Genomic DNA, 21,376 nt, shown 5'->3' with positions numbered 1-21,376 from the left:
GTCCTTTCTTTTTTCTTCTGGCTGGTAATCAGTTTGTATGAATTCGGCAGTGCAACAGTCCTGTCAGGACCAGAAGATAGTAGTTTGCAGTAATCTTGCCCAGTCTGTGACTTAGAACTTTTCTGCCCTACTCCTGTGGTTTTCCTGAGGCCTTGGGAGTAGAAGTACGATGGAGATGTCCCATGAAGGTTGACTGCATTCTACTGTCACTTATTCTCTGGACTTCACCAGTTTGGGGGTCTGTAAACAGTACCATCCACTGCGTAAAGACACTACTCCGATGAAGGTAGCATTTTGTTGGCATAATTGGCTTACCTTTTCCAATTTTTAAATGAAGTTGAAAGAATGGCTAAATTATTTTTATTGTAGCAATACATATTTTATCACACTACAGAAAACAAATGTATTAACAGACACCTCTCCATTATGTTTTTAGATAGAAACACTTCTGTGATAGAAGAGAGCTTTCTAGTTCTCTGATGTTGCTGCTAACTGAAAGAGGCTGTTCAATATTTGTCATAATTGTATTTTCAATAAACTTTCCAGGTTGGAAAAGTATTACTACTTATGTTTTCCATCACATAGATTTTGATAAGGAAATGTCCGTTCTTATGTTACAGTGTAAACCAACAGACGAGTAGTCTCACTGCGAATTTAATACCACATTCTGAAGATCAATTACTAGGCTGCTCAGATTAATGTGATACCAGAAAAAAAAAAAAAAAAAAACAAAAACATATCATGGTATTGTCTTTTGCTGTTTTAATTGGTTTGTTTTTTTTCTTCCATTTTTTGGGGGGACATAATACAAATTCACATCTCCCAGCTCCACCAATATAGTTTTTATTTTCATTACATTTATTTGTTTATCTATGCTTGCTCATACACTCATGCCATGCAGTGAGGATGGATGGCAGCAGACAACCGAAAGGAGTCGGTTTTCTTCTTCCACTATGTGTGTCTCAGAGACCAAATTCCTGACATCAGGATGGGTGGTAAGAAAGTTCATTTACTGAGCCATGTCTCTGGCCTAGCTTTTCGTACTTTAACAAATTCCTATTTTTCATTTATGGTGATTATCAAGATAAAATGTTGTGAATTTTATTTGCAGCTAAAAATGTAAATTCTAAATAGGCTTTTTCAAATAGAGCAGATGTCAAAAGCCTCAAAGAATTTGTTTCCCATTCTTTTAGTTATAAATGTTTACTGATTAATTTGCACGCATAGGCCATACGACTGCATTGGGCATCTTTGGAATGAAGTTAAAGATAATAGTAATCCACCATGTAGGTGCTAGGGATTGTAGATAAGTCCTCTGAAAGTATAGCCAGTGCTGGGAACTACTAAGCCAGCACGCCAGTTCCATTTTTTGCTTATGTTTACATTTTACATTTTGTGATCACTTTAGAAAGTTACATAATACATACCAGTCCATTATTGTAAGATTGGATGGACTGGGTTGATATTTAACACCTATGTATTATAACTTCTATGAACAAAGAAGTTATGTTTTATCTTTGGGTCTTCTGATGAGTTCAGTAGCACAAGACTGGTCTCATTACATGGAAACATTGAAAAAAAAAAAAAACCCAAAATGTGAAATGACTCGGGAATCATAATGCAAACCTTATTCTAATTACTCAAAGAAGATATCGAGTTATTCATTTTAAATTTAATTATTAGAATAAATCTTCTTTTGATAAGGAAGCATATATCTTACTGTTGTGAATTACATCTATGTCATTTTTGTATAATTGATCTCGTATAATATCATGTGAAATATGATGTCAGTGCAGTGTATACTGTGAATTAATTCATTAATATAAATATCCATAGTAATCTGGATAAAGTGATTACATTCCAGTAGTCAGATCAGGTCTGTTTGAAATTATATCTACACTCAATCTCAACTCATTTAATCTTTTTGTTCTCTTTCTTATGAAAGATAAACTTAAGTCACATCTAAATTTTCATTAATATCTGTTATGGTTACTTGCAATAAAATTTACTTTCTCGTTGATGAAGATTGATCAACCCAAACTGACATTTAATAAAAACTATTTTTAGATCTCAAAACATACAGAATTTAACACATTCATTTTATCCAATGATAGACATAAAGTAATGTTAAAATTTTATTTGAAGTCTAGTTCATTGCTTAAAATGATTTAAGTATATATAGTTAGTTATTTTTGATAAACATTTCTGAATTGTGAACAACCATTAATATCAGAAAAATCAGTATTTAATTTATGTTTTGCTCTAAAACCTATTACTATGCCCTCAAGTTTGGAAAATGATAGCAAATATGGGGTAATTGTCACATTTTAACTTCTAAACTATCAGTAAAATGAGGCAGTGATAGAACAGTGATCACATAGTTAGCACTGAATTTTAAAATAAAGTTTACTGAGGAAAAACACTAGATCTGACATCATCAGATAATAATAGTGAAGATGAAATACGTCTAGTATATGATTTTAAAAAGTATATTTACAATGGAGCAAAATGGTCTAATATTAGATCACAACCAAATCTGTGGGAATATTTGGCATATAAATGATTCATTTCAAGTCAGTTGAAAGATCCATTGCTAGAGGTTGTATAGAGAAAATTGGCTTACAATTCAGTTGGAGAATTTCATTCTTGACACAGATTCTGGGAAGGCTACCACTTGATTCTTAGCCATAATAGGATCCCTGGAATGTGTGATGCTCAGGACAATTCCCTTAGCAAGCCCTGAAATCATTACCTTCACTGGGAGTTTTCACCTGTCCCAAACAATCCCCTAGCTTGTCTTGAAGTTCAGTAAGAATTTCACTGAGCTGCTTCACTCAGATGTTGGTTGACAGCGAAGATCAGACGTTGTCTGTGCAAATTGGGCCCATGAGAGTCTTTCCCTGTTTCTACTTGCTGTACTCTATCCTTGCCTTTCAAATAAAACTTTAAATGTGTATACTCTGTGGAGTGTGGGCAGCCATTTCAAGCAGTTAGTCTTCAGAAAAAAAAAATACAGATGTAGAGCTAGTGGAATGAGGTGTTGTGAGGAGAAAATTACATAATTAGTAAGATCTTTGTCCTTTGATGGATAGCTCGCTAGAGCTAAAGGATGGACTAAATACTAGAGGGGAAATGGAAATTGGCTTAGTCTTAAAAGAAAAAGAAAAACAGAGGGGGGGGACAGAAAAGTAGAAGTTGGAGGAAGGGGAGGAAAGAAAGAGAGAAACAAAAGAAAGAGATTAGGAGGGGGAGAAGGCAGCTGAAGAGAGTGGGGGATGGGCAGTAGGATGAAGACAGACAAAGAGTAAAAAGAGAAGGAAAGACATGGTATGAGGAGCAGGGAGCAGAGTCCACAGCAGAGAGTAACACATAAAGTGAAAAATAATTGTAAAAAGACAAACTAGTATAGGGAATAAACACTGTGCAAGACTGAGGACATTTGTTTTAATTTAATGTGACTTCCCTCTGCTTAGGTATTTTCACTATTATAAATACACATGTGTTAGATAATTATTCTTTTATTAAACAAGACAACATCAAGCAACAACAATTTTTTAAAAGGGATTCCAGCCATAGGTGCCTTTTAGAATGATTGGTCTTGAAGCTATTTGCCAAGTCACCATTTGCTTCAGCACATTTGAGGAACAGAATACATGAGTGTCTCTTCAGATAACTCTAAGATCGATTCCCTGATGTATTTTATTAATATACTGTTAGATCACACTTTGATTGTTATCTTTTCCCCTATTTATTAATAGAAATGGTTAAAAAATATTGTTATGTCTTGTGACACTTTCTTTTTCTTCTCTTTTTTGTTTTGTTTTCTTTTTTTCCCTATTGCTGTGGTCTGTTTTCCAATAAACAATAAATGACAGGTCCCAGGTTGTATTTTACCATCTTAATATATTATAACACCACCACCACCACCACCAACAACAACAACATGAGCTGGTCCCTACTTGACCAGTGGAATACATCTGTAAATTAGGGGAACTCAGATGGGACACTTGATTCAGAGGTGAGAAAATGCTGCCTTCTTGTCAGAGACTAACAACATTATATTGCAAGAGGAAGTCCTAACTAGATGAAACACCATGACCAAAAGCAAGTTGGGGAGGAAAAGGTTTGCTTGGCTTAAACTTACACTCTGCAGTCTATCACAAAAGGAAGTCAGGAGGGGAACTCAAGTAGGGTAGGAACCCAGAAGCAGGAGCTGATACAGAGGCTATGAAGGACTGCTGCTTACTGGCTTGCTCTCCATGGCCTGTTCAGCCTGCTTACTTATGGGATCTAGAAACAGAAAGTGGCCCCTTCACCATCAATCACCAATTAAGAAAATATCCTACAGTTGGATTTATGGAGGGATTTTCTTAATTGAGATTGTCTTCTTTCCAGTGACTCTACCTCATTTCAAGTTGACATAAAATTGTCAGCACAACTGATCCCTTTTTACCTTGACACAAATGCACATTGCTATTAAGTCACAACCTTTCCTTTCTTATTAAATGCCACAATCTTGCATTAATATCACAATATAAAATATTCCAAATTTTAAAATTCCCACATCTTTAAAACTTCAGTCTCCTTAAAATCCTAATTTTTCATAGGGGGTAAAGCCTCCCTTGGGTAGTCAACACAGGCTGGCATACCAAACTGGGGCCGAACCAAGCTTCTGTTCCCTCCCCTGAGTAAGGCATTGCACTACAGGGAATGGGCTCCAAAAGGCCAGTTTGTGTACCCAGGATAAGTCCTGGTCCCATTGCCAGGGGATCCACACATATTTAAAATTCAAGTCTCTCAATTGTGGGATCCTATGAAATCAAAAATAAATTAAACACTTTATACTTGTAGAGGGAAGAACCAGGGTGCAGTCACAAAATACACAAAGCAAAATCAAACTCCAACAACCAAAGTAACCCAGTGTCTAATCTTCTGGGATTCACTCACAATCTTCAGAGCTCCTCCAAAAGGCTGGGATCATTTCTACATCTCTGCCCACTGCAGCACACACAATTTATCTTCTAGGCTCCGGCTGGCTCCACTCCACAGCTGCTGCTATTCTTGTTGTCCATCCTATTATATTGGCATCTCCAAAACGTGTGGTCTTCTTCTGTAACTTGTTTGCACTTTCTCCGGTAGTCTCTCTGAGACTCTTTTCATGGTGCCAGACCTCAAATTCTATGCATGACCCCTTCAATCCAGTGTCTTCAGCTGCCATCAGGGCTTAATCTTCATCAATGGCCTCAGCTGGCCTCTCACAGGGTCAAGTCTCAGTTTTTCCCCATGATCCCTTCATGACTTCAACACCAGTGCTATCTAGGTGACTATTACCATGTTCAGCAGCCAGGACGAGGTACTGGGCGGTGGTGGCACACCCCTGTCATCCCAGCACTTGGGAGGCAGGGGCAGGCGGATCTCTGTGAGTTCGAGGCCAGCCTGGGCTACAGAGCGAGATCTGGGACAGGCACCAAAACTACAAAGAGAAACCCTGTCTCAAAAAAACCAAAAACAAACAAACATACAACCTTAGCTGCTCTCAAACACAGCTTTAGTATGCTCTCAGGAAGTACAACCATGAAGATTTAGCGCAATGGTGCTAGTTTCTTCAGCTCCAGCTGACCAGCATCAAGTATCCTAGCAAAGCAAAGGTTTCACTTTTCCTGAACTTGGCTTAAATTGTATATGGCATTTCACACACTATTATTAAAAGTTATCTCATAAATTATAATATTTGCCAGCTGTCATCATGGTTGATTCAGTTATAACATTGACACATATATTAGGCTATCTACTGTCTTTTCTATTTATTGATGCCTAGGATTTTATGACATTTCATAAAAGCTACAAAGAAAATGGTGAAGTTTAATTTATTGTAACAGAAAGTACTGTTCCTCATTTTCTTGCCCTACAGAAATCAGTTGGTACAGGTAGAAATGCAGAGATCACAGCGCAAGGATCATTGACGAAAACTTCACACTACCACTGGACACTCACTTTCACAAATATATCTAGCCACGATCATCTACTGTTGATTGTGGCATTTGAAAAATAGTAACATAATTGCCTTAAAGTTCTATTTCTAGATAATTTTCATCCAACCTCAATTGTTCCTTTTTCCATTACACCAAACTTGAATCTGTGGTTAGTGGGTCATTTTCATAAATTTACAAAAGACTTAGGAAAGAAGGTGTGTCATTTCTATAGGAATAACCCTGTACTGACTTTAAAGTTTAAATTTATACCCCCTGTTTTTTAATATCTAAGGACATTTTCAGAGTAGTAGTGGGGAGCTGAAAATCAGACAGGACAGAATTATTTAGATGAAAGCAAGGGAAGTAACACTGGCTTCATTTTAAAGAGCATATACATGATTTGTGTATATGTTTCTGTATATGCATACTATAATTATCTGGTTTCAAATCTTAAAGACTTTACAGAAAAGCTTGTTATCTTATTCAATACATTTATATTGATGTATTTTTAATTATCTGGCAGGCTATTCAAGAGTTAAGCAAGGTATAATCATAAAAGGAATGCAACCACTACGTCTCCTCTTCAATGAATGTACATGCACATTTATACGTGAATTATTAATTCAGTCTAAGCTACTTAAATGATACTATTCCCTTTAATGAGTCTTGTAAGTGTACAATTGCCAAATTGAGCAGAAATATTTAAATTCACACCTTATTAGACTCTGTTAGCTTGTGCTGTACTGGAAACCAAGAAGACTAGGCATCTGGAAATGAACCTTCATTGTTGTCAAGTGCAATATGACATCTTTGATCATGTAATGCTTAATTATAGCCTTTCACATTCATTTTCTTCTCCATTAGTATGGGTTCCAATTACTGGCTGCAGTTCCCTACCTCATTCCTACTGAGAGCTTTCTACCCTTCCCTAATACTTCCTCCTCAAAGAATACATAATTACCTCATAGAAAGCAGTATGAGTTTTAAGGACATACCCAGAATCCTTCATGGCCTGCTTCTGTTTCCAGCCATATCTAACCAAATCAATCCCTAACCCATCCAATACCTCCATTATGTCTATGCTCCCCGAAATAGTGTATTCTACTCACAGATGTTTTGCTGTGTTCATACTCATGGTCAGTTTTTACTGTTTCTTTATGATGATGCTTTTGTCTGCAACCTCCTTCTTCTCTCCAAATTCTAAGAAATCACACTTTTTCATTATTAGATTTCTTATGAATAGCAAGGGATCATTCTCATTCCAGCTATATTGGTGGCACTTATAATTTAAAAATCCCTCTGTGATTATGTATTACAACTCTTTTGGTATCCTTACATCTTGAAAACAATAGTGGATGGTAATACATTTGCTTAAAATTCAGTGTGAGATAAAAGTTTAAGTGTCTTAGCAAATATGATGTGACCTTAGATCTAAGTCCAAATATAACATAGGATGAAACAAAAATTCATGTATATAGCTATTCAATTAATTCATACAAAAAAGAGCAATTTTGAAACTAAAGTAAAACTTGTGAAGTTTGATTGTAAAAAAATGCATAAGGTGATAAACTTTATAATAAATAATCACTACCTTGGAAAAAGGGATAAACTGTCTAGAAACCCCAGTAAAATAATTTCCAACTGGATAGAAGTCAAAACGAATTGTGAGATGAAGAAACAAATACTTGGTATTTCATTTTCATGACTTGATGTGAAAAAACAAATTATAAATTTCATTTCTCAGATATATATTTTATTTCATAAGAATTATGTCTCTACATCTGCATATAAGCTATGAATTTATTTTCATTTTTTCAATATGGCCCACAGATTGATGAAATACATATTTGTGTCATGAAGAAACTAATAAAGGCCAGAATAGTAAGGGGAAAGTTAGTGACAAGTAAATGAGAAAGACTAGAGTATTAATTGGAAAATAGTTATACATCAAGAGCAAAATTTGTAATTTAAGGAAGAGAAGATAATACGTGAGAAAGTATTTATTTATTTGTTTATTTGCTTATTCATTTATTTACTTTTTTGAAGTCACAAAGTTTCTATTGAAAAATCTATGAGAGCCAGGAACACTCAGAGTACTGTAACAGAGACATGCCCAGGGAAATCTTTCTGAGAAGCTCGAGGTTTAGAAGACACCAATGAAAGGAAGAAGAGTCAATAAGATTGGACTAGAATGAATTTCCCAGCTAAGTCAAAGACCATGTAAGAGAAAATCACAGTTATCTGATGCCATTGGTCAATGTGTCTCCTTGACATGATCCAACTTCACCACCACAAGCAGAAGCAATCAATACTGGAATTTGTGAACACTTATTTTACAGAAAAGACATTCCAATTACTTGAAAGTATGAGAGTTTGTGACCGTAAAGAGAAAACATTGTTAGTTAGCATTGTTCACCCAAATAAGATGAGTTAGCTAAGTCTGTGTAAGAAAGGGCTTCGGGGTGATCAATCAGACACAGACAAAAGGGTGTCATTTGCATGACCGTTTTTGTGGCCAGCAAGATTTCCACATATTTACCTTCATGTATACTTTAATACATAAGAATAAGAAAACAGAATATAAGATTCTACTTTTAGTGAGGAATTCATGTGAGGAATTTGAAGATTTAAATGAATATTATTCACTAAAAAGTAACAGTATTAACTTAATTATTAAAATTGGGGAAATGCAAATAATGAAAAATTAAGTGACACATACATCATAGAAATTTAAGTATCGATCTAATAAGAGACGTCATTATGTTCCAGTGTTGTGTTCTTTTAGCTACATGCCCAATAAAAATCAAGAGTAACATACTGAAAAGTAAGGGCATGTAAGAGTGGGTCTAGAGTTGAAATGTAATACAACTAATGCCATTAATAAAATCTGCGGATTCTTACAGGAATAGAGAATGTTGACTAGGGATGTATCTATTGTTGATTTTATAGTTTCCCTTCTAACAAACAGTGCTGAAATATACAACAGAATGTGCAGAAACAATTTTTAGCTTACCATTAACAATAACAATGATATCCCGGAAATCAATCTCTCCCCTAGCCTCTACTCTTCCTTCACATCTGTATATACCTTCATCACTTTTATTGATGTTGAGAATCTGCAAGTTATTGTTTGCAAGCACAGCAAACCGATCTGAAAAACAAGCAAAAGAGAGGAAATGACATCAGTTACTGAGGCTGAGTCCAGAGTATTCCGACTTCCTAAGAGTTAAACTACAGCACTTTTCTGACACCATCCAACTTTTCATCAACCAAAAATTCAAATTTGAAAGTAAAATGTAATTTCACAACTTCAAGTTTCCACTCTACCTCTGCCTTGTTATATCCCCCTGCTTAAAATACATTCAAGACTTTATATCCACATAAAATGGTCAGGCTATTATTTTTATCCTTGGTGCTCTGAATGCAGAAACGATACACAAAAGAACAATGCAAGGAGTTTCGATATTGCTGATCGGACAACTTTTAAGTGCAAACAGTCACTTGGCTATAGAAAATAGTTAGAAAATTTATTGAACATCCTTCCCCAAGAATAATTAAACTGCCAATTTTTCTATAACCAGAAAAGGCAGCCAAGTGATGTGCTAATGTTCAAACCACATAAAGGATATAAAAATGGTTATGACTTGAATTTATTTCAGTACTGTTTTGCAAATTACAAATTAATCTTCTTTATGAATAATCAGATACAAGCATTAATTTTTATTTCAAAATTCAATTTTGTCTGTTCATATATGCACAAAGGTAGGCTGAAAAGAAACGTGTTATTTGCATTATTGAGTGTTAAAACTTATATTTGTTTTCTTTTAATTATTTTACTTGGTGAATATGAAAGTTTTGCCTGCCTCCATATATGTGTACAAGGTGCATGCCCTTTGCATCCTGTGAAACTGGGTTACAGATGATTGTGAGCCACCCTGTGGGTGGTAGGAATTGAACCTGGGTATTCTGCAATAATTACTCTTAATCACTGAGCATCATTCCAGGACCAGAAGTGCTATGCAGTGGTATGTATAATTATCTCAGATGCTTAGGCATCACCCTTATTTAAAATCATTATCAAAAAAAATTGTAATATCAAGGCTTTCCTTATTATGTAAATGATGCTCTCATGTCTAGTTCTACTGTGCTAAGGATTTTAAATAAAATATTATTTTTGTTTCAGAATTTCATCTTGCACAGTAAATATCTTATGTTTCATTCGTTAATGAATCCATAATAGCACTGAACATCAAGTTTTGAATAGGTATAGTATTTAATATGTTGGTTATTAAAGTAGATATAATCTTTACTAATTTTGAATATGTGCATCAAACAGAATTTCTACCAATAAAGAGAAGAAAGTCCCTACAACATTTATTGTCTAGATGCTACTTTTTCTTGTCTGGGTCAAGTTTATTGATTTTTATCTATCTTCTGGTTTAATAGAGATGCCTGGAAATCACAGAAGACATTTGTGAAAAATAAAGGAAAAGGTTGTCACCTGGGAGTCCTGAAGTACATCCATGCTAAAAAGTAGATGTTGTGGTGGTAGGGGAAAAAAAGAAAAACTATTATTATCCACACCTATTCAAATGCAGGTGTTATATAAATTGCCATCACTTTTTAATGATATGGAGAGTTGTTTAGAGTAGAAATAACTGAAATATTATTGCTCAAGCAGTAAGTTATTAAAACAGGCAAGCAAGTGGTCAGTGTTACAAAGTAGATACTTATTTGAGATGGAAACGTGTAGATTAAGTGGCTGCCTCAGAAAGAGTACAAATTATGAGGATAGAGACGTTATTTTCAGGTGTGTGTTTATATATAAAGAATATATAAAATTTTCCATTATGCTTATTTCTTTTGTTTTAACCTAAGACAACCAAAACATTCTTGCAGAGGCTTCCCCAGTTAAGTGAAAAAGAAAACACGAAATTTCTTCACCATAGAAAACTAGGTTGGGGAAAGGGGACATGTAAAGTACAAGTCTCCAAACTTCTGGAATGACTTGGAATTTCTGAAGACTCATGAGGATCCAGCGTCAATTCAAATATATTCTTTCAAATTTTGTGGTTGGACACTAGAACAGGATATAATTATTTTTAAGATGGGAACCATGGCAGCACTAGTTAATGTGCCATCACGGATTCAGGAACTCTCACAGGGTCCCAATCCAAGATTAAAAGCTACAGACAATTAACAACCACTAAGTGAGGGGAATTGGCTTTCCCCTGAGATGAGCCCCCTATTTGATTATCCAATATAAAGTTTTCATTCCCAAAAAACATATATATTAAACAGACTCAGCAGGTTGTGTTTGTATATTTATTTACAAATATTTATACAACATGCAACAGTAATAGTAATTAATAATTAAAAAGAGCATGATTTGTGAGCAAGTGAGGGGATATGAAATGGGTTAGAGGGAGGAGGGGGAATATTGTAATTATATTTTAATCAAATAATTTTTAAAGAAATAATTATGTTTAAGAACATTCAGGGAGAGGAGAATACTCCCAATCACATCATGTTGATTTTATTGTGTTTTCCAGCTTCAAAAAACATGTATACCCTATATATGTCAAGTCCTTAAATTACATTACTTTACTAGGTCTAAGAAAAATAGTAAAAAAGGAACTCTGTTTTAATAGAGAAGGTGATGTTTTAATTGAAAATGAAAACATAGTTATAGACATATAATATACTTTTGAGAAAATTTGATCAGTATTTTATTTTTCTGATTAGGAAAATGTCTCTTTCAAATTATCTTTTAATTAATTACTTTCTATAATGGATTAGAAAACATCCAAATTGTAAAAGTATAATTTCATAAATGCATGCTATTTTATGTTTATGTCTATAAAACTGTCCATAGTAAAAACAATCTCTGTAGAAAGGGTATGTAAAATTCCAATATGTATATAAAGATTGTAGCTGTTGGCAAGCTAAAAAAATAACATACATCACTGACACGAATATCCTAAAACAGACTGCTTCAAGAAATCACAGGTAGCAATGAGTCTGAAAATGCTTAAGACTCTTATTATCAGTTGCAAATAATTTCAATTTTAATAATCAAAATTACAAAAAATATAAATTAGATAACAATCAATAAATAATATACATCACTTTTAACTTTTGATTTTCAACTTCTCAGTCTTTTTTCTCTTTTTTTCTTTATTGTACATAATGCCATACTTTTTCTCTTCTACTATGACATGAATCAAAAGTTACATTTTAATAACTGAAAGATTTCTTCCAGGCTCCATTATCCCTATTCATTTCGGACCACAACTTAGAAGTGTTGTAAGTATACCAATCACAGAATGCATGCAATTCTGTTTAATATATTTACATGGAACTCAGGGCAGACTCACAAGTCATAGAACACTTTATGTCAGGCATATACTAAACCATCCTTCATATCTCCATTTCCTTGTGTCTACATTAACAACAAAAGTCTATGTGATATCACCCTATCATTAATCATCACTTAGTGTTAAGTCTTCTCTCTCAGAAGTTATTCCCTAAGGAACAACTGAACAACCCCCAGTGTTTGGAGTTTTGCCTTGAACTTCATCCAAGTTATTCAATTTGATGAAATAGAAACATGCTTTTAAATATATATTAGATCATATATATTAGATCATGTCAGTGCCTTTATTGAAATACTTCAGTGATATGTCATCTAAAAATTTTTCATGACCTTTAATAGAAATGTCAAAATGATGTTGACCTTGATAGTCTTTCTTTCTGTGTTCCTCAATCATTGGGTAACAAGTCTGGATCACTTGCATAAGCATTCAGTTTGCATGTATATTAAAGTTCAAGTTAGACTGAACTGATTTTAGGTTCCTGCTGGGTAGCAATTAGCACTTCTCTTCTATAAAATATCTATTTTGGAGGCAAACTCCTTAGGACTCAGCTGTTCTAAAGGATGGTGAAACTTTCCATGTTACAGCAAAATCCCCTAAGATCAGAAAGTAAACAAATCAAAAACATCAGGAAGTTCCTGGAACTGACATTAGTCACTACGATTTTCTCTCCCACAGCCTACATAATCAATAAGAATTGTTGAAAGATTGCCTCAGACTAGATATCTATATGGAAGAGGCACTGTTTAACCTGTTGGATGCTTGAAATTTGTGCTGGGAGGGACTTCTGATGATGCATATATATTTGACTCACTTCTGCTCCTGTAAGTAACTTTTCATCCACAGATAAGTAACCCCAATAAATCCTCTTGGTTCACAAAATTCACTTCCACCAGATCCTTCCTTTTGTCTGCTGTTGTTTACCTACATGGTATATGTAGAAATATCTTCATGATTTTGCAGGAATAGTGTCATACAACAGTTCCTTGGGATGTTATTGTGCTTCCTTTTATTATCAGGCCATTGCATGAGAGGTTTTCTGTCATGGAAAGTCCTCACATGAGGAGACATATCTATGTTGGTGCAAAGTGACATTTTTCCACTGACAGACATCTTTGAGATCCACCTTAACACCAACTCTCTTGAGCATCCTATCTATTTAACACGAGAACTTTGCAAGTTACCTTTCATAGATTTCAGTGCACCTTGCTTTCAATGATTATCTGTTTACATATTCCTGTAGACTATCAATATTTTGAAGACAATGAAATTGTCTTCTAACAATGAATCAACATTCAATCTTTTATATTGTAAGATAATTATATACATTTTTATTGAATAATATTTTTTCTGTAATTCTGATACCAAAGAGCACTTTATTTAGATTCTAACTGAAGTGTTTACAAACGTGATGAGACACATTTCAAATTAGGGCATGTTGAGGAGTGTCTGTATATCTGTGTGAGTGACCACTAAAAATAGGGAAATCCTACTTCATAGGAGCTGCCTGTGCTCTTTAGCAGATGGGTCTCCTTTAGAGAAACAAAGGAAAAGCCTACTTACATCATTCTCTTGGAATCTCATGTTAGATATCTGACAGACAGTTCTTATCGGAAGCAAATGAGACAAACTTTCTGAAGCCTTCAACATCTGGCCTTGACTGCCAATTCAGTAACCAATGAAACATTATCAAAGAATACTCCCAGATCATCTACTTAATTTAAAATCTTTATACACATTTTTTGGCTGTAAATCCAATTTTGTTACACTAGCTGAAAAAGACAGAACATGCTAGATGCAATACAAAAATCTACATAAATAATCAAATTGTTCAAATATTAAATGTTTTGAACCTGCTTCTAATGTTCCTAGGTTAGAAAAGTTTGAGCTGCACAATTATCATTAATTATTTTATTTTAATTGAATGCTATAAAACTCTGTAATGTTCCAATTTTAAATCTACTGATATCTGGTTTGTAGATATTATTTTTTCTAGGCATAAGCTGAATATGTATAATTATGGTAAAACGTTCTCATCTTTAAAAACAGAGTAAAACACAAAACATTAAAAAATAAATACTATGATTGAGAACAACATATCTAGCAACATGCTCAATTTATTTATATAGCAAACATTTGTGAATGCCTGATATATTATTTACAGGCTACAGAAACTGCTTGAAATGGATGCATTGACCCATTGTCTGCCGATAGAATATTTCATTAAGAGCACAGGAGCTGGAAAAGCCCTTTTAGTGTTTCAAGACAAAGGGTGGGAGAAAAATCCAATGGGGATTCCAGATTTGCATATTCCATTGTTGGATGCTGGGAAACCACGTCAGCTGTGCTACAGCACTGTCATCTCTGCATCATCCCTACATTTCTTAAACAGAGGGTGTTTTAAGGCTTTGCTCCAAGTCACATTTTAAAACTGTTAATCATTTTAGATCTTCTTGTGATTAAGGTTTATGCTAACCTGTATGTAAATGCAAGCTCCAATACTGGATAATCTGTAAGTCTGTAGACATTGTCATTTAACTATTATAAGGAAACTTCCATTTAAATATTATAAGAAAACTTCCTGTCCTTTCAGATTGAGGGACAGAATGCTGAAAACACATTGCATAAAGTACTCACATAATTTGTGTAAAGCTTGAAGGATTCATAAATAACAAAAAAGAAGTAATTAAATATTATATTTTATTAAATTAGAATATAAAATGAAAGTTTATCATTAACTGACAAGTACTGAACATGTTATGCTTGGAAAAATTATCTTAAAATAAAAAATGACTATTAAACATAATTATGACACATTCTCTAAACGTACTTAAAAATAGACATTCTACTTTCTATACTTTATGCTGTGTAAATTTTATCTCTTCAGAACACATAATGGAATCATCTAACATGGAAAATACTTTAAAAGATTCAATTATTTGTACCTCTATGTAATGCAGGTGCATTGAAAAATATACCAAATTGAAAGTGTCCCGACGCACAATGGTAAAGTAGCATAATGTAAGTAAATTATACTTTCAATTTCAAATGTCATATTCTGGAATTTTACCTCAGTCTGAATCAAAATCATGATGACAATTTGAACAAATATTCTCTTCTGTCAATTATCCATACTTATATTTCCATAATACTTAGAATATGCCACTTTCTTTGAGAGAACGTCCATAGAATATAAGGCAGATTTCACACTGATATTATATTCTGCTTGTATGTAGTTTTCTCATGGTATTGGAAATATAAAGAGTATATTCTGGATGTTTCGCCATCTACTACTTCATTTGCTTTTTTATTTTTTAATAACGTAGTAATATCTGGTAGTAACAGATGACAAGCACACAATTCTCCATAATAGTACTTGTAGTAACTCCTTTTGCCTTTCTATAATAAACCACTTGAACATTCTGCTGCCAAATCTACCATAGACAAAAAGTATCTACGGAGTATGGATGTTTGTTTGTTTTCGAGATTTTTGTTTTGTTTTGTTTGCTTGCTTGCTTGTTGGTTTTCTGTTTTATTTTTCTTTTTACATGTACCCATGTATTCTAGGCTGGCTTTGGAAATTTTATGAAGCTGAGACGACCTTCAACTCCTGACTATTCTACAGCTTTCTGACAAGTGTTGTGATTACAGGAACATGTCATCATGGCTGGCCACATGTCTTTCTTTTGCTAGCTTATTCAAAGCAACAAAGGTACAGAATTTGGCCCAAAGTCCAGAGGACGGCAGCTTCAAACTGGGTTTTAAATCTCAGAATACTTGTTTGAAACTTGAAATCAAATTAATGCCGTCTTTTTTGTTGTTTGCTTATCTGTGTGCCACAATCAGATTCTTACTCTATGGCCCGGGCTGACTTTGGGATCACACTTCTCCTGTGTCAGACTTTCAAATGCTGGAAATACTGACACACAATAGCATGCCCAACTCTCTGATTCTTCTCCTACAAATACAGAACATTCATATTTGAAAACCTTGAAATGTTTTGAGAACATATAACTTAAGGAGTTACCAAAATACTAACTGTCGGGAATGGTGGTGACTTCCTCGTTGTGATACAGCCAGCTGACCGCTGGGGCCGGGGAACTGCTAACCCTACAGACCACTTCTGCATCCTCCCCTTGCTTGAATTCTTGAGGGGACACCACTTCTTTGAAGGTGAGTTTTTCTGCATCAAGAAAATAAAACCACTTGTTAAAGATTTATCACTTACTTAACTGGACATATCGTCATCTATTATTAATTATTATTGTAGTGAGAATTCAGATATTTAGAAACTTTATAAATAGTGATCTGTGTTCTTACCACCTTGCCAATGTTCTCCAAGAACAGAGTTTTGTCTTTATTCTCTTAAGCATTCTTGACTGTGAAGTTTGCTATTCTGAAAATTAACTTTCCACTTCAACTCTGAATTCTCTTTCCACCTTTAATTTATTTTCCGTGAAATTCTATTACATGTATAGATATCTATATCTATCTATCTATCTATCTATCTATCTATCTATCTATCTATCTCTATCTATCTATCTATCTATCTATCTATCTATCTATCTATCTATCTATCTATCTATACATAGAGACAGACAGAGAGACAGAGAAATAGAGAGAGAAACTGAGAACAACACTGATTAGACATCAATAAGTGTCATGGCATAATGAATGAGCACAGATATTTATGTTCAATAGAGTTTTTCACAAATAATAGGAATTGTTATTGGAGCAAAATTGTTTCATTTTTAATTTAATAATTAAATCACCAAGGTTTTCATGTATTACTTAAAAGTAATGAAAAATGTTTTCAAAAATTAGGCCTATAAGTTATCAAATTAATTGTCTTTGTATTTTGAGAACCAGGCAAAACGTGATATCCTTTTAATATCTTTTCCAGAAAATTTTAATATGACAGGGATAGAAAAAGCCAAAGATGAAGACTTTTCTATGGAAAAGTCTGGATTTATTTTAATATATCATATTTTTATAGCAATGAAAAACAAAATTATAAAGAGCAAGACATTTTGTGTTTCTATTTAAAGATATATGGGCCTCCATATCCCTCAAATTTATGATTGAGTGCCAGGTTTTACTTTTTTTTTCATTTTTTATTAAAAAATTTTCTATTTACTTTACATATCAACCACAGATCCCCCCTCTTCCCTCTTCCTACCACCCAGCCTTCCCCCCTACCCACCACCCATTCCCACATTCTCCAAATCAAGATCTCCCATGGGGAGTCAGCAGAGCCGGCACACTCAGCTGAGGCAGGTCCAAGCCCCTCCACCCTGCACCAAGGCTGTGCAAGGTGTCATACCCTAGGCACTGGGCTCCCAAAAGCCTGCCCATGAACCAGGGATGCATCCTGATCCCCTGCCTTGGTGCTCCCCAAAACAGTTTGAGCTACACAACTATCTCCCGTATCCAGAGGGCCTAGTCTAGTCCTATGGGGGGCTCCACAGCTATTAGTCCACAGTTCATGGGTTTCCACTAGTGTGGCTGGTCATCTCTGCACGTTTTCCCATCATGATCTCGATGTCCCCCTGCCCACAGAATCACTCCTCTCTCATTGATTTGAATCCTGGAGCTCAGCCTGGAGCTCGGCCATGGAGTTTTGCATCAGCTTCCATCAGTCACTGGATGTGGGTTCTATGAGGACAGTTCTCACTTTTAAGCATATTTTGTTGTGTTTGAATCCTTTGAAATGAAACTGCTGTTTCGACGAACTGAAACACAAATGAACAACTTACGGTAAATTTCCAAAACTACTGTAGCTTCTTGCGTCTGTCCTTTGGCATCCGTTGCTTGGCAGCGATAGATACCCGCATCTTCTATGTTTGCATTATAGATGGTTAGTCGTGACCTGACCCCTTCCTTCTGTAACATAACCCTCTGTGTTGAAATGATCTTTTCTCCTTGAGGATTATACCAATCTATACTCTCAGGCTCACCAATTGCTGCAGAGACAGAAAAAAAAGTTTGAAAAATCAATTTAGAGTGTTTGTTTTCACAGTGACATTTACTATTATGTAACAATTTCAGCAATTTAGAAAAAGAATGTCAATAGAAGACTGGAAATCTGAAAATTGTACAAAACTGAAAGTAAACACAAATGTTAAGACAAATGTTCATCTTTGTTTAATCAACATTAAGGATTCCGTCTGGTACATGTAAGCAAACTTCAAACATTTCATCTGAAATACATTACTAGAATTTAAGCTGTGAGAATTGAAGCTTCTTCAAAGTCATAATATATGGGTTCTTTTTGCACAAAATATTAAAACTGCCTTAGGAAGACATAAGCCTGCCTAAGACATTTATAAAGAGAAACAAAGGTTAACATGATTTCATAAGCTCTGTTGTCATTCCCAAGGTCAAGAGACAGCAGAAGTATTGGCCCAAATAAAGAATAACTCACAAACACGTAAATATTTTGTAAAACAAACTTTGGCCTTTGGTATTTCTAAATTTTGAGTTAATTTTCCGACTTGTTCAAGCAGTGCAGAAAAGGCATATTGCTATTTAAGAAAAAAGAAATCCTAATGTATCTTTCCAACTGAAATGAGTTATTTTCTCAGCTTCATCTGAAATTATTAACTATTTAATCATATTATAGTTAGAATTAATAGAAATAGTATTATCCTGCTTAGCATTTATAACCAATTATAGTGTAAACATTAATTTAAAGTTTCCAATTCAGAATCTAGGTCATGAACCACTTTATAAAACTAAAGCTTGCTGCATTTTCTGTCAGTCAACAAAGATATTTCATCTAAATGCATTCACTCAAAAGTAGTGGGAAAATGCATAAAGTTAACAACCACAGGTCCTCTGTGAAGATAATAGTTCCTTCTTTTTTGTGTTATGAAAAATATCTTTCTTTGTAAAATACTGTAGACAGGTCCAAGGAATAAACAATAAATGCACATCAGTTCAACTTGGAATAATACAAAATATCACAGTTTTTAAATGTAATGTAATATTATAAAAATATTTTAGATATTTCACTTTCCAACATTATGGTAGAGAAATTTCACCATCATAGAGGTATCACTAAATTTACACAAAGCAATCACAATTCTATTTCTTTCATAATATCTAGTGAGTGATTATTTCCAGTAAGATGTTCCATATGGAAACTGAGCTGGGGTATTAGACACATGATTAAAATAATTAAAATTATTCTTTTTTCTGAAAGTGTATTCAAAGTATTTACTATATATGGAACAGTCTTCCATCAATAATGTGATAGGTCACTGGCTAGTTTAGAGTGAAAGTATACGTGTAGAGTTTCAGTTAGTCATATATTTAATGTATCTGAATTTAAAGTATTCTGCATGTATTCACTATCAGAGTAGGAAAAATAATGCAAACTCTGATTTGCATAGTTTCTATCATTACTATACTTACTCATAAGAAACTCAATACATTATTAAATGAAGTATTTTCAAAATATTCACTTGTTTATTTTTGTTTTTGTATCACTTAATGCTATAATATATATACCAAATTGCAATAATAATACACAAAATAAAATTTATTTGATTTTTGTAATAGATTTAAACTTTCCATTTTATGTAATTTTTTTACCTAAAGAGTGTATAAGTATAAAACATGTAAAATATAGAAACAGTACCTAATATCCTTTGGCCAAAATTCCTCTGATATAAGTAAAAATATTAAACAAAAAATTATTCACCTTTGATAGTCTATTAGTATAAAAAATGTGTATCACCATATGTGTCATTTAAGATACATAGGGAAGTAAACATATAAAAAACAAAATTTTGTTTTTTAATATTTTCTAATCATAAGATCCAAATATTTAATGTCTATATTCTCTGAATATAGTTTATGAATAGTAGTTGAACAATATTCTACTTTTTTAATCCTTGTCAAAATTTAAATAAGCCATAGCATTGTCAAGACAACTTTTCCCCTTTTTGTGTGATCCTGGAGATTTAAATCAGGGCTTTGCATGCATTAGGTAAGCACTCTACCACTATCCTATACTACAAATGTGCTAAGCAAATTTTGTATTATCTATATCAGGAATACTTGTAGCCTTCTTGATCTACGTCAGGAATACTTAGGGTATTCTTGTCTTACATTATTTGACTGTTATCAGAAACAGAGACATACTAAAAATAGCCTCTTACATTATTTTAGCATTAACTGAATAGTTTTGAATACACACACACACACACACACACACACACACACACACACACACGTATATATAGCTTATGTTCATAAGTGTGGATATGATTAATACAAGCAGGTGGATAATATGTTCATTTGACATTTCTATAATATAGTGAATTAAAACTTTCCGATCAAGTACACAAAAACTGTCTGAAAAAATAGAATTCTAATTAAATGGAATAATTTTTGGCAGAAATGTCATGTAATACATTGATTAATCATCAAAAATTTTTTTAAAAACCTTTTAGTGACTAAATAATTATACTTGATTACAATTTATATACCAAAAAGATATACACTATTTTGTCATTTAACTTTCTTTCAGGCGTTAGAATTATTTTTCATATAATAAGTGACAATATGCTATTTTTAAGCAAGATCAATTTTAACTATTTAAATTTATTCAATGTACTTTATAAACACTAAAAGCACAAGACCATTATCTGAATACATACCTGTACATGTGAAGAATTTAGATTCACCCACACTAAGCTCTACTTTGCTAAGTGAAATTGTCACTTGAAGAAGAGCTGAAAAAAAATATTTGAGTAACAGTTAATTGGGATTTTGAGCACAAATTCTAGTTATTGATGTAAGTCACAAATGACACACAAAAATCTTTTTTTTTTTGCTAACTTTTCATTGTTCAATTGCTGTGGAATAATCTATCTGTATACTAAGAATATGTATTACTCTCATTGATTAATAAAAAGCTGACAGGCCTGTAGCCAGGCAGGAAGTATAAGCAAGACAGCTGGACACAGAGGATGCGGGAATGAAGAAGGGCAGAGTCAGAGGAGACCCCAGCCAGTTGCTGAG

The 21,376-nt window shown here is 33.7% G+C and overlaps 1 protein-coding gene across 2 annotated transcripts in view; it reads right to left on the bottom strand.

Moving 5' to 3' along the window:
• Positions 1 to 21,376, bottom strand: part of Ncam2 (neural cell adhesion molecule 2) — a 431,206-nt gene that overhangs the window by 168,538 nt on the left and 241,292 nt on the right. For both annotated transcript variants that reach the window (XM_052741042.1, XM_052741043.1), the window contains exons 2-5: positions 21,013 to 21,087; positions 18,103 to 18,309; positions 16,386 to 16,529; positions 8,986 to 9,123 (exon numbers count right to left, since the gene is read on the bottom strand). In XM_052741042.1, the coding sequence (XP_052597002.1) occupies positions 8,986 to 9,123; positions 16,386 to 16,529; positions 18,103 to 18,309; positions 21,013 to 21,087 (564 nt within the window). The remainder of the gene's footprint in view (positions 1 to 8,985; positions 9,124 to 16,385; positions 16,530 to 18,102; positions 18,310 to 21,012; positions 21,088 to 21,376) is intronic.

The sequence above is a fragment of the Peromyscus californicus genome, unplaced genomic scaffold, assembly GCF_007827085.1.
Source record: "Peromyscus californicus insignis strain IS unplaced genomic scaffold, ASM782708v3 Scaffold_16__1_contigs__length_79575227, whole genome shotgun sequence".
Taxonomy (NCBI): Eukaryota; Metazoa; Chordata; class Mammalia; order Rodentia; family Cricetidae; genus Peromyscus; species Peromyscus californicus.
Note: the sequence above shows the minus strand (reverse complement) of the source record. Positions and strands in the feature narration are given on the sequence as shown.